General features: G+C 38.2%; 3 protein-coding genes and 2 pseudogenes across 3 annotated transcripts; 3 read left to right on the forward strand and 2 right to left on the reverse strand.

Moving 5' to 3' along the window:
* Positions 1-487: 487 nt before the first annotated feature.
* Positions 488-1,603, forward strand: LOC110764767 (putative F-box protein At3g25750; annotated as a pseudogene).
* Positions 1,604-6,065: 4,462 nt separating this feature from the next.
* On the reverse strand, positions 6,066-9,697 carry LOC110764768 (DNA photolyase). Its single transcript, XM_021967790.2, has 14 exons — positions 9,454-9,697; positions 9,248-9,381; positions 9,022-9,165; positions 8,785-8,896; positions 8,344-8,656; positions 8,007-8,220; positions 7,772-7,861; positions 7,383-7,638; positions 7,099-7,211; positions 6,923-7,021; positions 6,792-6,839; positions 6,553-6,663; positions 6,341-6,431; positions 6,066-6,252 (listed from the first exon to the last, which is right to left on the reverse strand). Exons 1-14 carry the CDS (start codon positions 9,695-9,697, stop codon positions 6,152-6,154), a joined length of 2,070 nt encoding a protein of 689 aa, XP_021823482.1. The 3' UTR covers positions 6,066-6,151.
* A 347-nt stretch (positions 9,698-10,044) lies between these two features.
* LPA2 (low psii accumulation2) lies at positions 10,045-11,796 on the forward strand. The gene is made up of 2 exons (XM_021967791.2): positions 10,045-10,461; positions 11,464-11,796. Exons 1-2 carry the CDS (start codon positions 10,047-10,049, stop codon positions 11,607-11,609), a joined length of 561 nt encoding a protein of 186 aa, XP_021823483.1. The 5' UTR covers positions 10,045-10,046; the 3' UTR covers positions 11,610-11,796.
* A 3,713-nt stretch (positions 11,797-15,509) lies between these two features.
* On the reverse strand, positions 15,510-16,865 carry EXL3 (EXORDIUM like 3). Its single transcript, XM_021967792.2, has one exon. It carries the CDS (start codon positions 16,779-16,781, stop codon positions 15,735-15,737), a length of 1,047 nt encoding a protein of 348 aa, XP_021823484.1. The 5' UTR covers positions 16,782-16,865; the 3' UTR covers positions 15,510-15,734.
* A 5,275-nt stretch (positions 16,866-22,140) lies between these two features.
* LOC110764737 (UDP-glucuronate 4-epimerase 2 pseudogene) lies at positions 22,141-24,130 on the forward strand (annotated as a pseudogene).
* Positions 24,131-24,160: the final 30 nt, after the last annotated feature.

Consider the following 24,160-nt stretch of genomic DNA (forward strand, 5'->3'; position numbering starts at 1 on the left):
ATAGATAATTCATGTGTCCCTATCCTATAAATTTGATGAATATTTGGTAAAATAAAACAAAAAATTGTATCCTAAATTTGGGAAAAAAAAAAAAAAAAAACGAGAAAAGCATGACTCTAATCAAATACTCAGTCGAGTTGAACCCTAAACCCTATATATATTGTTTTATATCACTGTGCGTGTAGGGTTACATCCTTCTAGATTTGTCTTTAGATTTTTTGTTCTCGGTTTGCTTCTGTAATTTGTTTGTTTTTTAGTTATAACATTCCTATCTTCTAATAAAATAAAAACAGGAATTAATGTACCTTTTTAGTTTAAAATTCTTTTTTACTGGTTTTCTTTTCTAATTTATATTGTTCCATCAATTTTTACTTTCTATGTTTCAAATCATACGGTTATTTTTATAAAGCTATCTATGGCCAAGATTAATTATACATCTCCTTCTTCTTCATCACATCTCTAATTGGATTTTTTTTCTTTTGTATTTTCAGATTGGGAAAATTTGCCTGAGGAGCTTTTAGATTTAGTTTTCAAGAGACTAGTGTTACATTTAGATTCTTTACGATTCGCTGTTGTTTGCAAGTCATGGTATTGGGTATCAAAGAATAAGCAAATCAACAGTGTTCCAATGCTCTTGATTCCCGATAGATGAAAAGATACATGGAATTTATGTGATGTGACAAATGATAAGGTCCTCAAAATGCAGTTAAGATGGATGAAGAAGCGATTTTGTGGGTCTTCAAAAGGATGGTTAATAGTTTGCGATGAAAATTTTGTGGTAACCTTAATAAATCCATCATCCAAGGTTAAGGGGAGAAAAGAGAAAGAAAATTCAATCGTTCGTCTGCCTCCATTAGATCCTCCAGGTCAATACCGCAGAAGTGTTCATGCTAAATATTGTGAGTATTTTGTCTACAAGGCAACGATTTCAGCAGATCCAATATCAAATGCAAATGATTGCATTGTTGTGGTAATATATGAGCCAAGGTGTGAACTGGCTTTTATTAGACTTGGAGACGATAAATGGACATACTTTGATCGAACTGGTTATGAAATATGGTGCCTTTATGAAGATATTGCTCAAATTGGAGATAAAAGTTATGTTGTTACATCCCGTGAAAGCCAACTACTTACTTTTGAATATACTACTCAGCGCATCTTAAATATAAATCTGGTGGCACCTTGTTCTGAAACAAAAGAATATATGAAGGCATACCTTGTGGGTTCAAATGAGGAAGAGTTATTGTTGGTTCACCGTTATACTACTTATACAAATCATTGTCGTGTGACAAATGGATTTAGAATTTTCAAACTAAATTATGATACGCGTGAGTGGATTGAGAAAAATGACTTAGGTGATTTTGCTTTGTTTGTGGGTGATAACTCTTCAATATCTGTCGTGGCTTCAAAAATTCAAGGATGTGAGTCGAATTGCATATACTTCTATGCTGATTGTGATCGTGTGGTACTATATCCTCCATTTACAGATTTTGGGGTGTATAATGTCAAAAGTCAAAGGATTTTAAAGTCTGCACATGCTAAGACCCTGATGAAGAAGTTGAAGCAACCTCCAATTTGGTTTTTGCCATCAGTTTATTTATAAAAAATTGTCACATTTCTTCTTATCCCTAAACATTTTAAGATATTTTTTTAGGTTCTATTTTAAAGATGTATATTCAGTATTAAATATTTGATATTTGATGCATGTCAAGTGTGGGCTAACAGCCGCAGAGATTTCACTCTGGAGTTGGCGAGGCAAATGTTGGAGTAGCAATTTTTATTCATTTTCTGAGGGATATTAATAAGTTTCCTTGAACTGTTATTCTTACACACCCATGTGAATTTTGTAGCATATGCTGAATAATCAATGAAGCCATTTGATTCGAATAAACGTGTCTCTATTTCAAATAATAATAGATTGTTGAGGAAAAAGAATTAACGAACCGATAATTTCGATTTGAATTGGCCGGTTTCATCAATTTGGCTGGATTTATGCCCACTTCTAACTTCACCCGCTTCTCCAAATCAATATGCGGAACGGCAATAATTATTTTAAAAGTATATAACATTTCTTTTTATCACAATGAAAACTGTCAAAATATAAGTATCTTTTACCATTATTCTAAATTTGACCTCCATGGTCCAACCAGTTGGATTAACAATAGACCCAAATCACTACAATTTAGTTTCAGGTCCGGAAAATGGCATATGTCAAAGGAAATTCCTTATAGCCGACAACATTTATGCCACCTTAAATCAAATAAAAATGGCCAAATTATCAAAGTGCTTTGGCATGTCATTGGCGCCGTTCCTCTGCAGACGGGACTACCGTAAGTTCAAACTTGAAGGAACAGAAACGGGTTACGGATGCACAATTGACAAACGAAAAGTCAAAAATGCCCTTACTCTCTATGGGTAGACAGACTCGGAGGATAGAAACGACATTATCTACTTATTCATCAACTTACCCAAATCACTCTTGTGCATGCCAAATTAAAAACAATTCCAGCCACAAAAAAAAGGGTACTGCTATGCTTACCACATAAATCTACCACATTTGAATACCATCTTACATGGCAGCTGATGTGGACAACCACCTCATTAAAATTATATTAGTTCTTTTTTAAGGAGATAATATTTTTTATATTTTTCTTTAGTTAAATTTTTTAAAAAAAAAACTAAACCCTACTGAATTAGAGACCACTTTTCACGTACGTCGTCTCTCTGCCTCCCCCAATTCCCTCTCTCCCTCCTTCCTCTCCTCCCCATCGCAGGTGCTTCGTCGGACTTCTCCCTCCTTCCTCTCTCCCTCCTTTCATACCCATCCAGAAAATTAAAAAATTAAAACTCATTCATCCACACCTTCTGAATTCCAGTCCTGATTTTCTTTAGATGCTTTGTGCGATTTGGCTTATAAGAAGAGGGAGTTTGATCAAGAAGGGAGAGGGGTGAAGAATATGATGTACATATATAGGTGTACTAAACCAAACACCAAGAGAAAGGAGTAGAGCGGCAGTGGATCGGCGGGGGAAGGGTTGCAGAGGTCTGACAAAGCGCCAACGATTAGAAACAAATCCTGATTTGAAGAAGACCATGTTTAACCAGTAAAAAAAACTTAATTTGAATACTAATTGGAAATAAATAAATAACTGATTCAACAATTGCTTATGAGAAGAAAGTCCGGCGAAGTCTGGCGGAGCGATGGCAGAAGTCCGTCGAAGCACCTGCGATGGGGAGGAGAGGAAGGAGGGAGAGAGGGAATTGGGGGAGGCAGAAAGACTAACGTGAAAAGTGGTCTCTAATTCAGTAGGGTTTAGTTTTTTTTTTTTTTTTTTTTTTTTTAAATTTAACTGAAGAAAAATATAGAAAATATTATCTCCTTAAAAAATAACTAATATAATTTTAATGAGGTAGTTGTCCGCATCAACTGCCATGTAAGATGGTATTAAAATGTGGTAGATTTATGTGGTAAGCATAGCATTGGCAAGATAGGCCAACTTTTTTATGTCATGCAACGTTTCTTTTGTGGGCCGTCGTTTGTTTGACTATTTTCTTTTGGGCCTTGAATGTAAAAGATAAAACTCGTGCAATTCCTCCTATTCTTATTAGGAATTACAAGGACTTGTATATAAATAAGGGGGTTATTTTCTTTCTAGTCAATTGCTTTACATTCAAAGGCAGCAAAAAGATATCGTCTGTGTTTTGAATCAATGTGACGCAGCACAAGCAACAAAGGTTTCAAACGAAAACCTTGAGTAACAAGAAATCTGGATTCCACCAGAAATTAAGAGGAACTCTCTTAGGATAATTTTGATTAAAATCTGAGATATCAAAAAACGTTCACCAAAGCTGTCTAAATACACATCTCTCAACCCTTGAGCTGCTAGGGAAGTTATTACAATAAAACTGAAAAACAGAATTTATTCCGAAAATTAACTACGAAACTTTGAATGCGGTTTTGGAAGGCCAAATGACCTCAGGATGCCAAAATCCATCATACTGTTAGAAATGTGCCCTAAGAGCCAATACATTTGATGTGATCTCCTTAGAATACATTTCGTATATGATATATAAAGGGCAAACTTAATTTGTTATCTTTTACATCGTGTAAAGAAACAAATGTCCAGGGTATGCTAAATAAGAGATAAAGTAATCTAAAGAAGATTAGATTCATGAGACCTTTAATCTCTAATTGTAGTATCCCAAAATGTTCCTAATCATAGGTTATCAAATGGGCATTGATAAACCGTCAAGATTAGCGCATATTATGTATGCTCAATTGGGAGGATGGTTAGTCTCAAACCATTTGTGTAGTTGACACTAATACAAGTATGTGGGTGCTCATTAGTGAATGAGTACACTGAACGCGATCAACCGTAGTTCTCATATGGAGTATTTATCTACATGTCAAATGAGAACTCATAGTTGCAATAATGCAAATTAGTCCTTAGACCTGAGGCATCATGGTTGTCTTGTGATGCGTTATTGATCTTTGATAGCTCTTAAAGGCAAGCCGTAAAAGATTTGTCTTAAGTGTTGTTGGGATCTCTTAATTCATCATAGGGGCATGTGAATGTACAATAAGGAATCTCTACTTTCGATAAAGAAGGAGAATGTTTCAAGATGTGATTCAGTAAATCTTTGGCCAAAGTATTTTGAGCTTGATTTAGAAAGTTGTTCTTAATCATGTTCTTTTGAATCACATGAGGTTATAAATCATATTAGGGGTTTGACATAAACAATCCGTACCCTAATAATATGATTTGAAACATTGTATAAGAGAAGGACCGTATTGCATTGCAATTCCAACTGAATAGGTTCTTCATCTATTCTGGTTAGCTTGGGTAGCCTTGATATATTGCTAGATGTCACTCTTGGCTTGTGGAAGTCCTAAGATTGATTGTGATCAATCCAAATAAAGGAAGAATTAAAAAGGGGTTTTAATTCCAGTTGGTTAGAAAGAGTTCTAATATTTTCCCACTGCCTTGCTAATTAGAACCTAATGGATCGCACACCTTAAATGGTTAACTTTGAGTAATACAAATGAGAATGAGGAAATCAATTTGATTGATTTGATGTGGATGATTTACTACGTGTAAAAACGTATTGATGTGGATGATTCAAATAGAACTAATTAAGATGGTCACTTACGGTTATTTTTGTGGGTGATAACTCTTCAATATTTGTCGTGGCTTCAAAAATTCAAGGATGTGAGTCGAATTGCATCTACTTCTACGCTTATTGTGATCGGATAGTAAGATATTGTCCGTTTACAGATTTTGGGGTGTATAATGTCAAAAGTCAAAGGATTTTAAAGCCTGCACATGCTAAGACCCTGATGAAGAAGTTGAAGCAACCTCCAATTTGGTTTTTGCCATCGGTATATCTGTAAAAATTTGTCACATTTCTTCTTATCCCCAAATATTTGAAGATATTTTTTTAGGTTTTGTTTTAAAGATGTAGCTTCAGTATTAAATCTTTGATATTTGATACATTTTTTATTTATGGCAACTTGGTCATGGATTTTTGTTAGTAACCGTAGAGAAAGATACAAGGACAATTACATTATTGAAATATGTTACCTGAGCGGATAATTTTTATTTTATTTTGTCATCAAAAGGAAATTATAACAAAATTACTAATCACCAACTTGATGGCTTTAAAATAAAGACTCAACGTTATCATTTTTATTTTTTTTGTTGTTGATGATAATTTGATGTGTAAGTTTGTTTGTTGTTTTGATTGATGATATGATGTATAAGCCAAGTATAACGCAACTTTTGAATTGGGTATGATTTAATTAGATGATAATGTTAATTAATCAAATATGTGGACCGGTCCGGCAGCAATTATCTTAAAAGCATATAACATTTCTTTTACTACAGTGAAAACTGTCAAAATATAAGTCTCTTTTACCGTTATTCTAAATTTGACATCCACGGCACTAATGTCAAGTTGGCGAGGCAAATGTTGGAGAAGCAATTTTTATTCATTTTCTGTGGGATATTAATAAGTTTCCTTGAACTGTTATTCTTACACATCCATGTGAATCTTGCAGCATATGCTGAAAAAGAATTAACGTACAGATTTATATTAATAAATGATTTTTACAAGAAACAGAAAACAAAATTTATAAAATCCTCCCCTTGTACTACTTAAAGCTGCCAACCGGAAGTTTGCTGCTCAGAGACACTATCCATTCACGAATGATAGAATTCACTTCATCAGGCAGTTCGTCGTGGGGGCAATGACCTGGATTTTAAAAAACATCAAAAAAATGTAAACTTCCATGAAACTTTTGAGTCTAAATGGAGCAGGATTATGCAAGTATTTTACCCACCGGCATCCAATTCCTTGATTATGAACCCAGCGCAATGCTCTTTAAGCATAGCCACTTTTGACTTGGAATCAGATATTGGATCTCTCATTCCCTACATGACAGAACTTGATTAAGGGACCAAAAAATAAACAAGAAGATGATCAAATGATGGAAGAGAGAGAGAGAGAGAGGGAGAGAGAGAGAGAGATTATCTCTGCTTGTTAAGAAGTTACCTGTATAATCAAAACCCTGTCCTCGAATCCATCCAAGAGATAATTTAGAGGGACTGACAGATTGAAGCTAAAAACGCTTTCTAGGACCACTGCCACCCCAGGATCATATGACTTTCAAGTTATGTTAAGGAGATAATTTTTGACAAATTACACATGTTCTGGTGGCTCCAAAAGAAAAATCAGCAGTGACTACTAGTTCCTAGAGAAACAATAAATATACTTGACATGAAAGAGGATACTGCTCTTAGCATTTCATCAATAAGCCAATTGTCGACTCGCTCTGTTTTCTGCAAAGCAAAGGTAGTAAAAACACAAATCAATACTATAAACGTGAACCATATTCAAAATATAGAGCAATAGAGATACTTACAGCTGGATAGCAATTCTTCACTATGTCCTTGAGAGTCAACCTTAAGTAAAACAAAAGGAATTTAGCACCTAGCCATGAAGCACCAGAAGTTCTTCTCTCCTGAAACAGAAAACTATAATATGAGGCTGTCTTACATATGAAAGATAGGGTTCTTGCACAGTTTTAATCAAACTTACTTTGGTGAATGGCGCAGAGGAATATCCTGGAATAACATTCCCACCACTGTTGATAAGAACAACAGATTTGGCCAAAGCAGGCCAAAGACGAGCGACAATTGCAATAATATAACCTGGATATAGAAAATAGTACTGATGAGATTGAAAATACATACATTCTTGTTTTTCAAAGATTGCCTCTGGAGAGTAACAGTTGAAAAATGAAGTAGATAGGCCACCTAGAGAAAAGAATGTAAGAGGTTGTTTAGGTAAGTTGCTCATCTCATTTCTAGTTTAAAACATACCACCAATTGAGTTCCCAACAAGGTGCACTGGTTCACCTACAACTTCAATAATGAAATCTCTAAGCATTTCAGCCCACACGAGTTCAGTGTATACAACATTTGGCTTTTCCGATTTGCCAAATCCTAAAATTGTTATGGCCCAAACTCTGTTTCCACCTTCAGCAATGCTGCATATGTTGTCACGGTAATGCTCCAAGAAGGCTCCAAAACCATGAACAAGAAGAGCAGCAGGACCTTCATGACCAACAACTGTATACTGACAAAAGGATAATATCATAATGAAAGAGTATATACGCAAATTTAAAACCTAACCCAGCTAAGTATTTCTTTCAGATTACAAGCCATGGAAAGTCTTTGAACGAGTAGAAGATCAGTTTTGAACAGAATACCTGAATTAGATAGCCTTTCCATCTCCAAATACGAATATGATATCTTCTGTCATCATTTATCTGACTTTTTAGGGCCACAAGCGAATACCACTGCCACAAAAAACAACTCAGTTGCTTACAAATATACTATGAAAAAATAATGATTTTCAAAAAGCTAGCAACCTCACAAGGTGAGTCTCCAAAGAACCACTTCAATCACAACATAAATATAATTTGTGCATAACTGGTATAGCACCTCCATTGAGCACACTGAATCAACAGTTGTAGCAACCGTAGCAGATGAATATCCAAAAGAAGACAGAAATCCAGAATCTCGTTCTTTCTCATACTTGAGAGCTTCAAAATGTACTCTCCTTCTGGATAGGATGCCAAGAGAAAGGGCAGGACCAAAGAGTGTCGTAAATGAAGCCCCATCCCGACTTTCAGCATAAGGCATCCTTTCATGTACCCTGCAACAAAATAATGCCAAAATACCCTTTTTTTTGTTAATGCAGATAGGAAGAGAAAGGAATATATGATTATTTAAGGGTTTTTTCTCTCTCTAAATAACATTATAAAATATGACTACATACTCCTTCCAGTAGTGATCCCGTTCTGTTCCCTCTACATATCGCAAGTATGCAGCCAAAGCTTTCAATACGTTGCTTGTCCCCCCTCCTACAGAATGTCCTTTTTTTGTCACAAAGACAGAATTCTCGTGTCTCTTTGACTGGACCTGGACATGTCTAAAACTCGAATTGATTACATTTCTTCCTCCGGGCTTCAAAATTTCCTTCATGAGAATTGTTTCAGTCAACATCTCCTTCGTTGAAGCCCAACTCTCTTCCACTTTGCACGGATTTGCCTTCACAAACTCCTTCAAATCATCAAATGTGGGGATAGCACCTAAAATCACAGTACAGTTATCCTTGTCACTAGTACACATATTACAAGATAGAACTTTGCTAAATTTTAGTAACAAAACAAATCAAGTATGAGTATAAGCAGAAACATGAACAATCTTGGAACTTTACCCCAGTCCAATTCCATTTCACCACCAGTTAATGTTGCCGGAGGAAGTGGCAAAGTTATCGGTAGTCGAAGCTTGGTAAAATCATTGTACGAATCAGGAATATCTTTCAAACTCTACACATTATACACATTCATACAATAATTAAAATAACTACAACCACTCAATTATAAACTAACTTGATGAACAACCAGAATTCTCAAACATAAATCGAAAAACTAGTCAAGAAAAACAAAACTACCTTCACATCATAAAACGGAGTCCGCCACAGCACAAAGTTGGGCGCAGAAGGCATTGCTTCCAAGGTGCCCTTGACACTACCAGTCATCTGCCTTAATCCATACTCCACCTCCTCCTCAGCATAGACAGTGGTGACAAGCTGAACCTGTTCCAATCCTCTGTGATGATGAGTGGTTGAACTAGTCTCTCATACACAGTAAGCAAAGCTAATATTTTTATCTAACAACCTCTTTTACAAGCTCTTGTATCGCACTCTCAGCACTCCCAAGCCTGATCATCAAATTCGAACCTTTATCTCTCAACGAGCTTCTCAAATCTTGTAAAGCAAGCACAAGCATTTCTATCATTTTCTCGGGAAAACCTGCACATTTTACTCCCATCAGTTCATCTATGTGTATTATTGTACATCAGTGTATATATACGTCAGACTTACGGAAGATGATGCGATGATCGAAGATGTAGAGAGGAACTACGGCGTTGTGGTTAGAGGCGGCGAGAAGGGCTGGGTGATCGTCGATTCGAAGGTCGTGCTTTAACCAAACGACGGCTACGCCGGCCTTCTCTGCATCGGTGACCGCAATTTGAGCTTTGAAACGGCACCGTTTGGGTGAGAAGCGGAGAGTGTTTGGGGAGAAGGAAAACGAGGGAAAGTGTAGGAAAGTGACGAGTGAGGCCATGTGGGAGAGGAAGAGTAGACTGTGGAATGTGGATGTGGATGTGGATGTTGATGTCCATCTAAGCAAAGCAGAGAGCAAAAGTGTTATTGAGGATAAATCAGAGGACTTCGAGAGTTCGACATTGTTTGAAAATGCAGAAAACTATTTCTGTGGTGCAGAAAATTGAATCAAACACCTGAAAATTGAAATTGGGATTTTGTGGAGGAGAAGAACCCAATGCACCACACTCCCTCAGTCGAGTCTCGCAGTGTTTCGTTAATGGGGTAAACGACATGTCGTTGTCTTACAGGCCAAAAAACACAAAAAGGAGCCAAAGAAGGAAAATTTCTACTAACCAACTAAACTGAAAATGGCGCTACAAATCCACAGTCCCTCATCCTTCACCAGCAAACCCTATCATCATCTTCCTCACACTCCTCTGCTCCACTTTTCAGTCAGAACCCAATTCACAGTCAAGTCACAGACACCATCAGAGCCGTCCAAGCCCAAAGCTGAGACCACCCAGGCCCCACCCAAGAAACCCACCTCAGCTGGGCTCGGCTTTGGCTCATCTCCTTCTTCTCCAACCACGCAGAATGTGAATTCTGTCCCTAATAAGAAGAAAAGGGTAATTCGGAGGTCACCAGTGGAAAAGCCGCTACTTTATTCTGAAGAAGATGAGGCTAAGGCCAAAGAGATGGGCACAAATGAGAGCGCTTTTGTTCTTGCTTGGTTGGGGCTTGGCGGTGTCATTCTAGCTCAAGGACTTCTTCTCGCTGCATCGGGTACGATTACTCATCCCTCCATTAATTGTGATTGCACTGGTGTGAATCACAATACCCAATAAATGAAATTTTTATTGGGTATTGTCTAAAGAATAGATTTTTGTTCAGCATTTGGTTGAATTATAGGAGTTAATAGGTTTGAATCATTTGAATGTGGCTGAGAGTTAAGTTAACCAGTATAGTTGTGGGATTGTTTGCTTTGATGGCTTTCAAATTGTGTTGTCAGTTATCTAATCTTGGCTTGCTATATCCTATTGATGGAATTGTTTATCCAAAAATGTCTTGTGTTGCAGTAACAAACGCTTTGACAATAAACAAAAGACCAAGCCCGTTTGCCCAAATCTGCCATTGAGACTGTTTTGGTCCAAAGAGAAATGAGGTTTAGTAAAGGGTTTTACTCATAGGTTGCATCTTTGCTTATCTCAGTCCGGCATGTTAGCCAGTTAGGACTCAAATTTCATCATTTAGAATCCAATTCAGTATCTTGTGCTCATCTGCAGTCATTCTTTTAGTCTAATCTATATAGAAAACCCTTGTTGGTCCCAAACATTCCTGTCCCTTTTTCGTGCCCAGACATATCTACCATGGATACTGCACAAAATGGTTCGAGTTCTAGAACATTTGTCCAAACAAGCGGCTCAATGTGAACTGAATAATGTTCTACTCTCACTGACCATCCTATGACTTAATTCGAAAAATCAACACAGAAACACCATTTTGATCTTCTTCCTGGAAGCTCAACACCAACTATCAAACATTGATCTCATTCAGCTCACAAACCATTCCTTTTAAGAGCCTACCATATTCAGCTGACCCCCCTGATTATTGGAGTATTTCTTCACATATCTGAAAAGGCAGTGCATTGTCCATAATGATTGATTACTTTAATGTAAAGCAAAAGTTTTATGCGATAAGTCATGGAAGTTATTTCTATAATCGATTTGATAAATTACGCTTTACATTCTCTTCACGTTTCAGATGATTAGTTAATTTTCATTTCAGGCTTCCTGCCAGAAGAATGGGACAAGTTCTTTGTGAAGTATTTATATCCATCTTTTACACCAACAGTCGGCTTGTTTGTTGCTGGAAGTGTTGCGTACGGAGTTTTGAAGTATCTGCAGAATGAGGAACTTAAAGGTAAGAAATGATATTTATTTGTATAGATAGTACATGTGGAGCCAATTCAGTAGTTTTTCAAGCTGTACTTGTAGTGCTTGATAGAAAGATGAATCAGCTGAGAAATTGCAAACCACCTCCATTGGATCCGTTAAGCACAATGTGCCATCCCTTGATTAATTTCTACAAGCTATGCTTGAAGCCATGTTATTTTTAAAAGTCACATGGCAAAAGTTCAGTAACACCCAGTCCCCATTGAGGAAACCTCATGTTCTAATGGTCTGTCCTGTCACTGGACTATCCAGGTCAAGAGAGAATCCATACACAATTGTATGCTACACTGTTTTTGCCCTGTGCTCTTGGCCTTCATCCTTTTACTTATATTGCTTTATACCATAGAATTGCACCCATCAGTCATTGTTAGAATTAGAAAGGAGTAGATTATCTCGTGCAACATTCATCCTGTCATCCTCAGTTGGTCGTGATGTACTATAACAAGCTTGTCATGATTGGATTACTTGTTTGTGTTCTGCTTTGAATTTTTTCTTTTCTGTACTTCCATTTTTTGCTTCTCTATTGCAGTCCAGTTGCTCTCGAGTCTCACCTATCTCTTGCCCTCTTCTTAGATATTATTAAGTTGGTTCTGGCCTCGTGACTGAAAAGTGCACTTTTCTCACCATTGAACTGTTGTGCTTATTACATCAACTTAGTCCACCTTTCTCACCATGAGATCTGTGATCACATCAACTTAATTTTTTTATTAACCCTTGAACAGACACCCTACATTATTTTCTAGTTCTAGGTTTGGAACCTGTGAGGGTGGTCTGCATCTTTTTGCACAAGTTATAACCAATCAGTCAATCACTTAAGTGAGAAACTTCATTAATCCCTATCCCTATGTAAGGTTAGATAAAGATAAGAAACCCTTAAAGATTCCACAATGTCCACTGCTACATAAACGATTGAAAAGGAGGAGAAAGTCTTGGCTTGGGTGAGGTGGTCGGACCACGTCACCTGTACAGCTGCTCTCACCTATCTCCGAATGCAGGGGGTTCCACTTGCTTGTGAGTGTGATCGTAAGTCCATCTTTCCTTCATTTATTTGACCATGATTGCTACAGTTGGTGTATTTGGCCCGAAGATCCTAACAGTTGGCACCAGAAACACTTATAACCTCTGATCAATCAATCTGAAAAATATTTGTAGTTTATGTGAATTTTTTTGGGGGGGTCATATTCATTTCTGGCTGCCTTTGAGGAGAATGTAGTGTCAATTTTCCCAAAGGACCACCCAATCATTGATTACCCTCGCAGCAGTTGGCTTCCTTTTCCCAATCCATTGTCTGTCGCTGACTCTGAGTGCCTCGGTTCATCAAATTTGTGTGAGAATTAGATGACAATGAGCTTGACTTGAGGTCCCCTCTCCTAATTATTCTTCTTCTTCTTTCCCTTTGCTTTTCCCATTAGATGTTAATCAATTTGGACAACTCATTGCTCTAAATGAAATGATAACCAGATGGCTTCCCTTGCAATTCACAAAACCCGACCCGTCCGGCCCGACTTGTCTAAAGTTGAAACCAGAAACCAAACAAACACTAGAGTTAAAATTTTGGGACATGCAACTTGTTATATGAGCTTTCAAATGAAATACTTGTGCATCGGGACCCAGAAAGCTAGAATATTATTCATCTGGTAACCTCTTACGATACATGTCAAGGAAAACAAAACAAAAGCATACGTAAAAAGTGTAACACCTATCCAATTTTATATACACAAAAACACTTGAAACTTTGTCAAAGTCGGGGCTTCAGGCGCCGCTGCCACTTTTATAATTATGTTTTCAACACTGATTATATTAAAATAATCAAAGTGCTAAACATTTTGAGTGACACTCCTACTACTAGTACTATTACTAGCGATATTATATTATTCTTCCTCCATTTTCAGGTCAAAACTTATGTCCTAAATAGTTTGGATTTTCAATTTGCAAGTTGATGGAGTGAGAGCCAGCTGGGTTTTCCCCTTGTATGTGTAATGCATTTTGACCGCTAAAACTTGAAATTGTCTTTTAATAATACTTTCGATGGGGTAACCCAAATTGGGCCATACCATTGAACTAAACAACAAAATTCTTGTGCATGAAGTCTTTCTATGGATCTGCATGATTATGAGTTTGTTATTAAGTCAATGAGCTCTTATTATTATTACTTTTTGCACAAACGAAATTGAACAAAATTGGGAGGAGGGATTCAAACCCGTGACCTTGAATATAAGAGAAACAATAATGAAGAGGAAGGATTCAAACACGCGACCTTGAATTCAAGGATAACTGCTCTTATTATTATTGGTTCGTCTAAAGTAAGTCATTAAAAACATACCCAACACAAGAGAAACAAATATATCGGAGCCCCCCCGGCGCTGGCCAAGTGATTAATGTGGAAACACAACAAACAGTAGGTTGTCAAGCAGCGGACAACTTTGTTGGTTGGTGCCTCTTTTCAAAAAAAGTAAAACTGAAAAAGCATTCAAGATTTTATTTTTTAAAAAAGATAACACAAAATAAAACAAAAGTTGTAGTATCTCGTAAGCCTCACGGCCCAAATCCCGATAAAGTTAACCTAAGAAATTTGAGAGGAGAAAGGGAAAAGAAAAAAAGAAAAAGGAACAAGTGGGGCACAAGGTACGTACTGAGGGAGGGAGAGTTGATGAAATGCCCACACACCACACAGGTAGTCTGAAATTGACACTTGATGATCCAGTCAGTGTGCTAAACCTAAATGGCATAAAATAAAACATTATGATACACAGAATTTTCATTTCATTACCAAAAGAATCAATTGGAGTCTCGTGGTGGATGAAGAGACTCATCTTACAAGTACGTTTTGTTGGTATATGATATTAGGTGGAAACTCTCTCAATATTGGCCAAACCCCACATAACTGTGAGATTATGGTGAAAACTAATTGTTAGAGTTTAGGTTTCCGATCGATATTATCAAAAACTTAATCATCTTCATAAAGTTTATTAATGAACATGATCACTACTATATTTCGATTCACAATTTTTAGAGTGATTTGTCACAAGAAAGAAAGGGCGGTACTAAGTATAGACTTGAGGTAGCCACCATGGACAAACAAATGTACGAGTCTAACTCTGTCAGTAAAGCAAAGGAATGGTCTACGTGGGAAAAATCATGAATGTAGGACCTATAATCCTGTCTTACCATGGCTATGATGATATGGGAAAACAAGTTTAACCTCTTTAATAATCAAAGTGGAAATAAAAGAGACATATGATTAAAATAATAATAATTTAAAAAGAATGAGATGAGATGAACAATTTCTCCTAGTCAAATCTTGTTAAATCACGATGACCTTGATGACAAGAGCCATTGAAAATTGGAAGTAAAATCAAACCCTAATAACAACAAGAATCAGATGCTTATCGATCTTTCGTCATTCGCCATATCAAATCAAATTCTAATAAGATTGAATTTCGAAAACAAATCATAATAATGTAAGGAACACGAGCACATTTTGCTCATGCTTAGACTATAGGAATTGATGACGAACACTTGTCGCCTAGAGCAAAAGGTCGGTACACTCCCTCCAGGTCCATCCACCAAACGTCACAGTCGCGAGTAAATGAGCACTAAATTCTTCACTGCTGCACTCTATCATTGCTCACCAAATATACATATATCTAATTTAGGGTCATTTCTAATTAGATTGAGATACATTCAATAATTTTGTTTTTTTTTCGATGATGATATTCTAAACAGGGAGGTGTTTGAAATCAAGCGCAATGGAGCGGATACATTAACTTAACCAATTAACCTGACCCGCATTTACAAATACATTAAAGAGGCTCCTAATCCTTACTCTCACACTACAAATAAGGCGGGAAAGACAGCTGTTTGTATACAGAACCAGTATACAATAAATATATATATATATATATATATATCATTATTACAATAATTAACAAGCTTAACTACCTTAACTAATCATGCACTTAACAAAAACGGACAAGCTTCGCAACAGCCCAGACCCAAAGACCCAAAACCACCACACACAAAAAAACCCGAAAAACGAAAAAGAAGAAGCAAAATGACCCAGAAATAGAGACAGAAGCTAAAAGTAATAAACATCCGAAAATTTTACTGGTCAAGTGCATTAGGTCCGGTACAGTAATTTAAAATGTGGCTCCAAACCCACTGAACCAAGAACTTCCGTCGGATCCCATTCATATTGTACGTGGCACCATCGTGGTCGTCCAACAGCTGACCCGTGTACGACCCGCCCCCTCCGGTACCGTAGATGCCCTCGCATAGATCAGCAATCTCAACCGGAAAACTCGGGTCCTGACCCGCATACCAGGCGTTTACTAACGGGTTGCTTGCCAGCTCAGCAATCTCGTGTGCGATAACGCTTATCATCCCCTCCACTCCTACGTCACCGTTCGGTGACTTTAACGGTTTCAACCCGGTCATATAATCGGGTACGGCGAATGGGTATGCGCACACACCTGGGCACAGTTTCGCTGAGTTGCCAATCCAAGCGTACGGCAACGTGTATCCGACGATGGACGGGAAAGTGAAGTAGTGGAACCCACAGACCTGTCTGCAGAAATCCTGAACGTACACGTCATCAGATGTGAGCAGGAGGTAGAGCCCATTCTGGGGGCTGATAGGCAACGGCCGCGTTCTGGCTGTGACGGCGCTTTTGATCACAGACTGTATGGATAACCGGGTCAGGGTTTTGCCGTGGGAGTAAAAGCGGTCGTTTTTCTCTGCGCCTAGGCGCACCGTACGGGAAATGTTAGCGCCGGTCTGGTCCGTGTACAGCTGTACAGTCTTCCACCATCCGGCGACGGATGGGCGTTTGGAACCGGCGGCGGAGATTGAGTTGATGAACTCGCGGATGATCTTCTTCTGGGCGGGCTGCCACGTGCCGTACCAGATTGTGTGGACGGTTATATTGGCGGTTAGGACCGGGCCCATGTGGTATTTCAAGTGGACGAACTCAGATGAGCCCTCGAATTTTTTGTTGTCTCCGAGTTGGAGATCGGTGGCGTTGGATTTAAGGTAGGGCCAGGGGCGCCATCCAATCACTGGCGCGGTGGAGAGGAGCACGGTAAGTGCGATGAGGAGGAGGAGCACCGGAGCCGGTGGCTGAGAAAACCGACCGGTACAGCCCTGGCGCATTTTAAATTTTCTGGGAAGTGGGTGAGTGAGTGTGAAGTGGGAAGAAGTCACAAGTGTTTGATATTTTTCGCAGTGGGGGGTATATATAGAAATAAATAAATAAATAAATAGGTTATTTTTCTTTAATTTGGAAATCGAAAAAAGAAAAAAAATGTTGGGAGAAGGAGGCATTGGTTTGCGGGTAATGGCGGACAGATAGATTCTTAAAGCCAAGTGTGTGAGGGACGGTGGTGGGGCCGCTAAGTCAGACGTGGCAGCAGCATCATCATGGTCTAATGTCGTCATCTGATCAGATTTGATCTCAGCCCTTTATGTGTGCGTGTGTTCTTTTTATTTATTTATTTATTTTGCTGAGCGCGGAAAAATAGGCCTAAATGGAAAAGCACAAATAATAAAAAAATGTTATGAGGTCACGCTCACAACATTATTTATCGCCTCTCTAATTGTATTTAATGAATTCTGTTTCTATTTTTATTGGGAAAAAAAAATTGTTTCTAATAGAAAAATAATACACAAAATTCGAAAATGATTTATATATATATTTTCCGTACGTGTTTGGAGATATTTAGGGTGGAAATGAATTATTCTGATTTGGACAAGCGATGTTGAAAAATTAATAGGAAAATTAGAATGGATAAAAATGTGTACGGTTGTTCCGGATGTGCAAGGCAGGCGTCAAGGGTGGTCCTCGTACATATTGTTATTTTTATTTCCAATGTAAGATAATAATAATACAACATTGGTTGGTCTGAAATGGTTCTGAACAAAGTAAAAGTCTTTACTTTTGATAGTTTTTCTCAAAACATCTCAACACGCGGGCTTATATAGTATGTGAATACGATGGTATTGTTCAACCAACCCAGACTGCTTTTCGTAGATTTTGGTCCATACCCTCGTAATTTTCTTCCATGTCAAGTCCCTATCAACACAAGCTATAGCTCTTCATCATGTTAGAGTTTCACTGTTTGAATTTTATTAATTCCTACTCAATATTCATCTAATAAGCCCATCAAATCCGTCTAAGCATATGTGGATTAGGCCTGTTGTTTAAGTCAATGCGTCCGTCCTTTTGCATCCCGGAGTACGATCCCCCTCCACTCTATATACCGTAGAGTAGCATTGTTTTGTTATAAAAAATTTATATAAAAAAAACTCATCGAATTCTTCCACAATCCTGAAAAATATGAAACTATGAGCTATTAATCTGATATTCATGATCAGTGAAGACCACGGGCGGGGCAAGAAGAACCCACAACATATGAAACAATGGCCATTATCCTTTACAAAATCTGTACTCAAACCAGTGTGGCTTTTTTACCCAAAAAAAGACAATCCTTTCGATTGGCTTTTTCATCTAAATTTACCACAATAACCTTTCTTGCCCTATTAATATACACTACTAAAGTCCATTCTTGAATGAATTCACTGGAGTGGAGGCAAAGATAAATATCATATCTTTTCATGCTCTGTTGAAATAATGACAAATCAAGCACACGAATAAACTTGTATATACATCTTATGATTATTGCACGGTGCTGTTTGCATAATATAATTTACAATGTGGGACCTTTTGTATATAAAAATATTTACCATAATTAAATTATCACATTTTGAATGTCAATTATAGTAAGTTTATATTTATTTTAGCTGAACCTATGTTTATTTTTATGACAAGGATGTTTCTTTGTATATTGAGATATTGTTAGTTGGGTGGGCTAGTTTTGATATTCAATACATGTCGAACGCACAATAGACTGACGTTCATTTCACATTACGTTCATTTTTATAATAATAATGTCTGGAGAGCGATATATATATTCTAAATTACTATAATATACAGAGAGCGAGATTGAATTCAAGTGTCTGGATCCATATTTGTAGTTTAGGTTTTATTTTCTTTCTACTTTTTTAATAATTAAATAAAACAAAAACAAAAACAAAAATGGACCGATAATGTGTAGCGTAAGTTTAAGAAAGAATACAAAAGTATACAATCACACACTACACACTACACAAGTTGGGTGTTGCAATTTGCAAATCACGGAGTGAATTGCGCGGCTTCCTAATGATGAGTCAGACTAAATTGTACAGCTGAGATTGAGAGCGATGGATGGGTGGGGCCCAGGAGTAGGTGGGCCTCAGAGCTCTAATCACTAATCAATCAATCACACAAACTGTGAGGAAAGGAGGAGGAGATGAGTGGGCCCCACCGTTGAATGTGATGTGACGCTCGGCTCAAGAGCCAAGCCGAACAAACACCGAACCCAAGCGAGTGTGTGTCTCAGTTTCTCTCTGCGGTCCACCAGGCGCGTACTGTGTACCGTCAAGACAGAGTTGCGGAAACTTTGGGGTCTATGGCGGGAAGACTGGTAACAGTCTCAGTCTGCATGCAGAGTTTTACTTTCGTGTGCCAGCGTTTAGTGAACGCGCGTTTCTACTGGCGGAAAGGTTGGTTTTCGACTTTCAAGGTGGATGTTGGTCCAATCCCATGGGGCCGATACTATAGTAAACTGTGTAGCATGCATTGATTGGACCTACTAATCCATTCCATCCCTTTCCCTCCATGCCTCTTTTGTATTTGCCACTTGAGTTTCTTTGTTACGTTCAACTCATCTCATTTTATTTTAACTTCACTGTATTTTTCTTTTTTCTTTTTTGTATTGAAATAAAGTGTGTTTCATGACAATGATATAAGGTAATTCTAGCTAATCCCACCTATAGGCTAAATCATATTGTGTTGTGCCGATGATTCTGAATCATTGATTGAATAGACTTAACTTAAGTATAAAATGAAGCTCGTGTTCTTAAATTAAGATTGTGAATATTATTCATATACAAGTCGAGAAAGTATAATCTTTCTTTCCTTCATAATTGAACTTTAGTTATAACGGAATCCCTCCAATGTAATAAATATATGTATATATACGGCAGTCATGAAATTGAAGACATTTAACGCACTATAGACAATAGTAGTTTGTCACATCGTGGATGCATGATTGAGTACATGCACATCACGTACGAAGCCAGGCCGGCCATAGACCGCAGAGAGCATGCATGTTTCAGGTATTAGCATCTTCAAATCCAAAGTTTATAGGTGAGAGAAAATTATAAGCTTTTTAAGCTGTCACCAAAAACGATGGGCTCTTGGCCTTTGAGAAGGACATGAGAGGTGAGAAATTGGTTTATAATTTTCCAACGGTGGGAGTCGCATGCTCTGATCAACTGCTCGATATGAAGAAGAGGTTTGGAAGTTTATGTGATTTTGATATGCATTGGTTGGTTTTGGTTGTATAGCTTGTATTTTCTGTACCTCCTTCCCGACAACTTCTGGATAGACATTATACCTCTTTTTGTACTTTCTTGGTAAAAGTAAGTAACTTATAATCAAGTTACAGCATCTTTTGCTTGCTCAATCCTCTATTTTTTTTGTTAGGAATTTAGGAGAACCCAAAATACAGAATCATTAAAAAAAAATCATTAGCTAGTTAATTACTTAACTATATGTACTTGTTCTTGTTTTAAATCTTGTTTTTTTTTCTTCTTCGCCCTGTAATCGAAGTGCATATGTAGTAGGTGAATAACTTATACTCGATGACATGAGATCAAGTATGCAGATTTGAAAACATCGAACACAAAATCAATTGAAAAGGACTAAGGAAGAGTGCTTCACTATACTTGCATGCATTATTGGAAATTAAGATATGTACACACACATATACGTATGCCTATAGCTAGCTAGGGTCTAGCTTGGTGGTTGATAGATTGAATGAAATAGGCGAAAGGAAAACTAATGATGTGAAAGAAGAGAGGTGCGTGAAATGTAAATTCAGGAATTTAATATGCACCTTGCTCCGGTGGTTGAAATTTCTTATTTAGTTTGTCAAGTACTGAGAGAAGAAGAAGAAGAAGAAGAGTCTATGGATTTAATGCAAAGTCATGCAGCATGAGTTTCTCTCTTCTCACCTAACCAGATCGACAGTATATAATATTGCGCTTTCATGATCCATCCATGCAAGTGTATGCAAATTAAATTGCTCTATCGCTACATTGCACATGAAATTTATTAAGGCCACCTTCCATGGTGGCCACTGGCTAGCTCATTCAAGATCAAGATATGTAAAATTGTAACAATAATGAGTCACGTCGTAGTTCCATTGTGGGGAACAAGTTATGAAAAAGCTTAAATTGATTTTATGATATGATTTAAGAAAAAGCTCGCGCCCCGCAGAAATGATGGTGGTGTGGGTGGGCACTGGCCACAGCAAATGACTAAAGTGGCTAGAGTTTTTATGAATGAATAAAGATTCAAAGAACCGAAAGAAGCCACTCAGGTGATGATGGAATGAAAATGGTGTTGGTGTTGTTGTGGGTAATAAAACAAAAGCATGCACAGAAATGAATGATTGCTAAAGATCACAGTGTTGAAAAAAATGAGCAAAATATATGAAATCCATGTTCATATATGTACGTGATTGCAAATGATTTCAAGTTTCGACCAACTGCAACATCTGTTTCTGTTAATTAATCTTCAGGATAGGATTTTGGATTTGATTAGAAAAACCAATCATGAATTTCAATGCATGTTTTTCGATGCTTAATGAGGTAAAGGAGCCGAAAGCTTACCAACAATATTCGTCTTTTTTGTTTTTGTTTTTTTAAAAGGAAAAATAGAAGTGACTGAAGAGACCGTGTAAGAAGGAGAGGCGTATTAATATTAATTAACCATGATTTTATAGATTTGACAGAAGCAAGTAGCTTTGTTGCTTGATTTATTCAAAAAATGCCTCTAATCAGACACATCAATGTTCAATGTTTAATGGGTGAATTTAAACTTTGGTTAAAAGTCAAGTGATATGACCTCCTCTTTGTCTCCTTTTCCCCCATCCCATAATCAGCTCACCAAAAATATCTTCAACAGTGGGGAAATTGAGATTCAAGTCCCGACAGTGGTGCTCCTCAGTTGATTTATTTTTGGTCTGGTGCTCATTAGTTGATTGGAGAAAGAGAGGGAAAACATGAATCACCGTATCTTCTGAAAACGAAAATGTTGAAAACGAAACCATGAGATGTGGTGTGGTGGTAGCTCACCTCATTCCTTAACCATGAGGTTGGGGGTTCGATCCCCGCCCACGGGAATGGAGCACATTTCGTGGCCAGCCGTTTACCTCCATTGGGAGAGCTCCCGCGGAGAAAGGGATTAGTCACTGCTGTCGGCGGTGGATACCCTTGAGTCTCACCTAAAAAAAAATGTTGAAAACGAAAACAATCCACCGAACGAGTATTTGTCGAAAAACAGGAAACGGAAAACGGAAACTGGCAGTAAAAACGATACCGAACAGGCCCTACAAAAGGTGTTTTTAGGCTTTCAGATTCATGTTCCTCAGAATTGGGCTGCCTTCTTCTGTTTGGGGAGTAGGAATATAAAAGAAGAGCCCAATGTTCAAGGTCAGGACATCAAGCCCATATGTGAAATAATACGATGTATTTATTTGTGAAAGCAATCCCTTTCCTTTCAAAATTCTGTTTCTTTGCTTACTCTTCCACTTTGTTTAAACTCCTTTGCAAACTTTGCTTCCCTCCCTTATCCAGTTTTCCTTCATTCAATCCCTTTACTCTTCCATTTTGGTTTGATTCTCTGTTGGGTTCCTTACACTTTGTACATAGATAGGAGTCATTAAGATAACTACACCAACCAACAAGCAAATAGTAACAAAAAAAAACACAGAAATTAAGTTACACTTGGACCATCAAGGAAGATGAGGACGAGCCCAATCCCTCTGTCACCCAAAAACCCAACTTTGATTTTTGACTTCAAACTCTTCAATTCACATGCAAACTCCTTCACATCACAAACTTCATAAATCCCCATTAACGCAAAACTCTTCCCGTTTAAAAACCAATGGCAAAAGATTAAAGCCCAGAACAAAAACAAAGCCAAAGAGGAATTTTCCCGGGAAAATTTCTTCAATGGACAAACCCATACACACTCATCGGTTTCGCTACCGCTGCTCCATAACCAAGCTCATCTTCTGCTGGTTCACCATCCTGCTCGCCTTCTTCTTCTTCTTCCTCCTCAAAACCCCATCTTCCAATGCCAACCGCCGAGTCCTCCCAAGCCTATCCACATGGGAAAACGTCGTCGTCCAATCCGCCAAGCCACGTGATAATTCCACCGGCCACTCGGTTCTCGTCACCGGCGCAGCCGGTTTCGTCGGAACCCACGTCTCGCTCGCGCTCAAAGAACGCGGAGACGGCGTCGTCGGAATAGACAACTTCAACAAGTACTACGACCCGTCGCTGAAACGCCGTCGTTCGGATCTGCTACTGCACAATGGGGTCTTCGTACTGGAAGCAGACATCAACGACTCTGAGAAACTCGCCAAGCTTTTCCGGCTTGTGAAGTTTACCCATGTCGTCCACTTGGCTGCTCAGGCCGGCGTTCGCTACGCTCTGAAAAACCCAGCTTCTTATGTCCACAGCAACATCGCTGGGCTCGTCAATGTCTTCGAGGTCTGTAAATCAGCGAACCCACAACCTTCGATTGTTTGGGCTTCGTCTAGCTCTGTGTATGGTCTCAATTCTAAGGTACCCTTTTCGGAAGAAGACCGTGCGGACCAACCAGCTAGCTTGTACGCTGCAACGAAGAAAGCTGGGGAAGAAATAGCACACGCTTATAACCATATCCATGGGCTGTCCATTACTGGGTTGAGGTTTTTCACTGTGTATGGGCCTTGGGGCAGGCCTGATATGATGTACTTTTCTTTTACTAAGAACATGTTGAGAGGGAAGCCTATTGTGGTTTTTGAAGGCCCAGATCATGGCTCTGTTGCCAGGGACTTTACGTACATAGATGATGTTGTGAAGGGTTGCTTGGCTGCGTTGGACACGGCTGAGAAGAGCACCGGGAGCGGTGGCAGGGTTGAGGGGCGAGCGCAGTTGAGGGTTTTTAATCTCGGGAACACTTCGCCAGTGCCAGTGAGTGAGGTGGTGAGTATTATGGAGAGGTTGCTGAGGGTGAAGGCTAAGAAGGTTGTGGTGCCAATGCCGAGGAATGGGGATGTTTTGTTTACTCATGCTAACATCAGCTTGGCGCGGAGGGAGCTTGGTTATATGCCCACAACAGATTTGAAGACAGGGTTGAGGAAGTTTGTAAATTGGTATCTTGCTTATTATTCGGAATCAAAGAGGTAGAGTGTTTGATAAATGAAATCATGTTTCTTCATGGTGTATAAATTATGTAGGTCAATCTTAATAGTGTTTAATTTCTTGTTTCAATTTGATGCGCATATAGCATCTCAGTTTAGTGTTGTTCATTGACAATTTTGTTCAGCATAGTGTAAATTTTTTTCTTAATCAACAGGGCAATGTGTCAAGAAAAG

The sequence above is a fragment of the Prunus avium genome, chromosome 2 (genome assembly GCF_965620075.1).
Source record: "Prunus avium chromosome 2, drPruAviu1.hap1.1, whole genome shotgun sequence".
In the NCBI taxonomy this organism is placed as follows: Eukaryota; Viridiplantae; Streptophyta; class Magnoliopsida; order Rosales; family Rosaceae; genus Prunus; species Prunus avium.

Excerpts from the sequence above, each read along its gene's own strand:
- LPA2 (XM_021967791.2), top strand. The coding sequence starts at position 10,047 with ATGGCGCTACAAATCCACAGTCCCTCATCCTTCACCAGCAAACCCTAT. Across the intron at positions 10,462-11,463 it reads ACTTCTTCTCGCTGCATCGG|GCTTCCTGCCAGAAGAATGG; the intron begins GTACGATTACTC and ends TTTTCATTTCAG.
- LOC110764768 (XM_021967790.2), bottom strand. The coding sequence starts at position 9,697 with ATGGCCTCACTCGTCACTTTCCTACACTTTCCCTCGTTTTCCTTCTCC. Across the intron at positions 7,639-7,771 it reads GGAAAGGCTATCTAATTCAG|TATACAGTTGTTGGTCATGA; the intron begins GTATTCTGTTCA and ends TCCTTTTGTCAG. Across the intron at positions 7,022-7,098 it reads CCTCTGCGCCATTCACCAAA|GAGAGAAGAACTTCTGGTGC; the intron begins GTAAGTTTGATT and ends TTTCTGTTTCAG.
- EXL3 (XM_021967792.2), bottom strand. The coding sequence starts at position 16,781 with ATGCGCCAGGGCTGTACCGGTCGGTTTTCTCAGCCACCGGCTCCGGTG.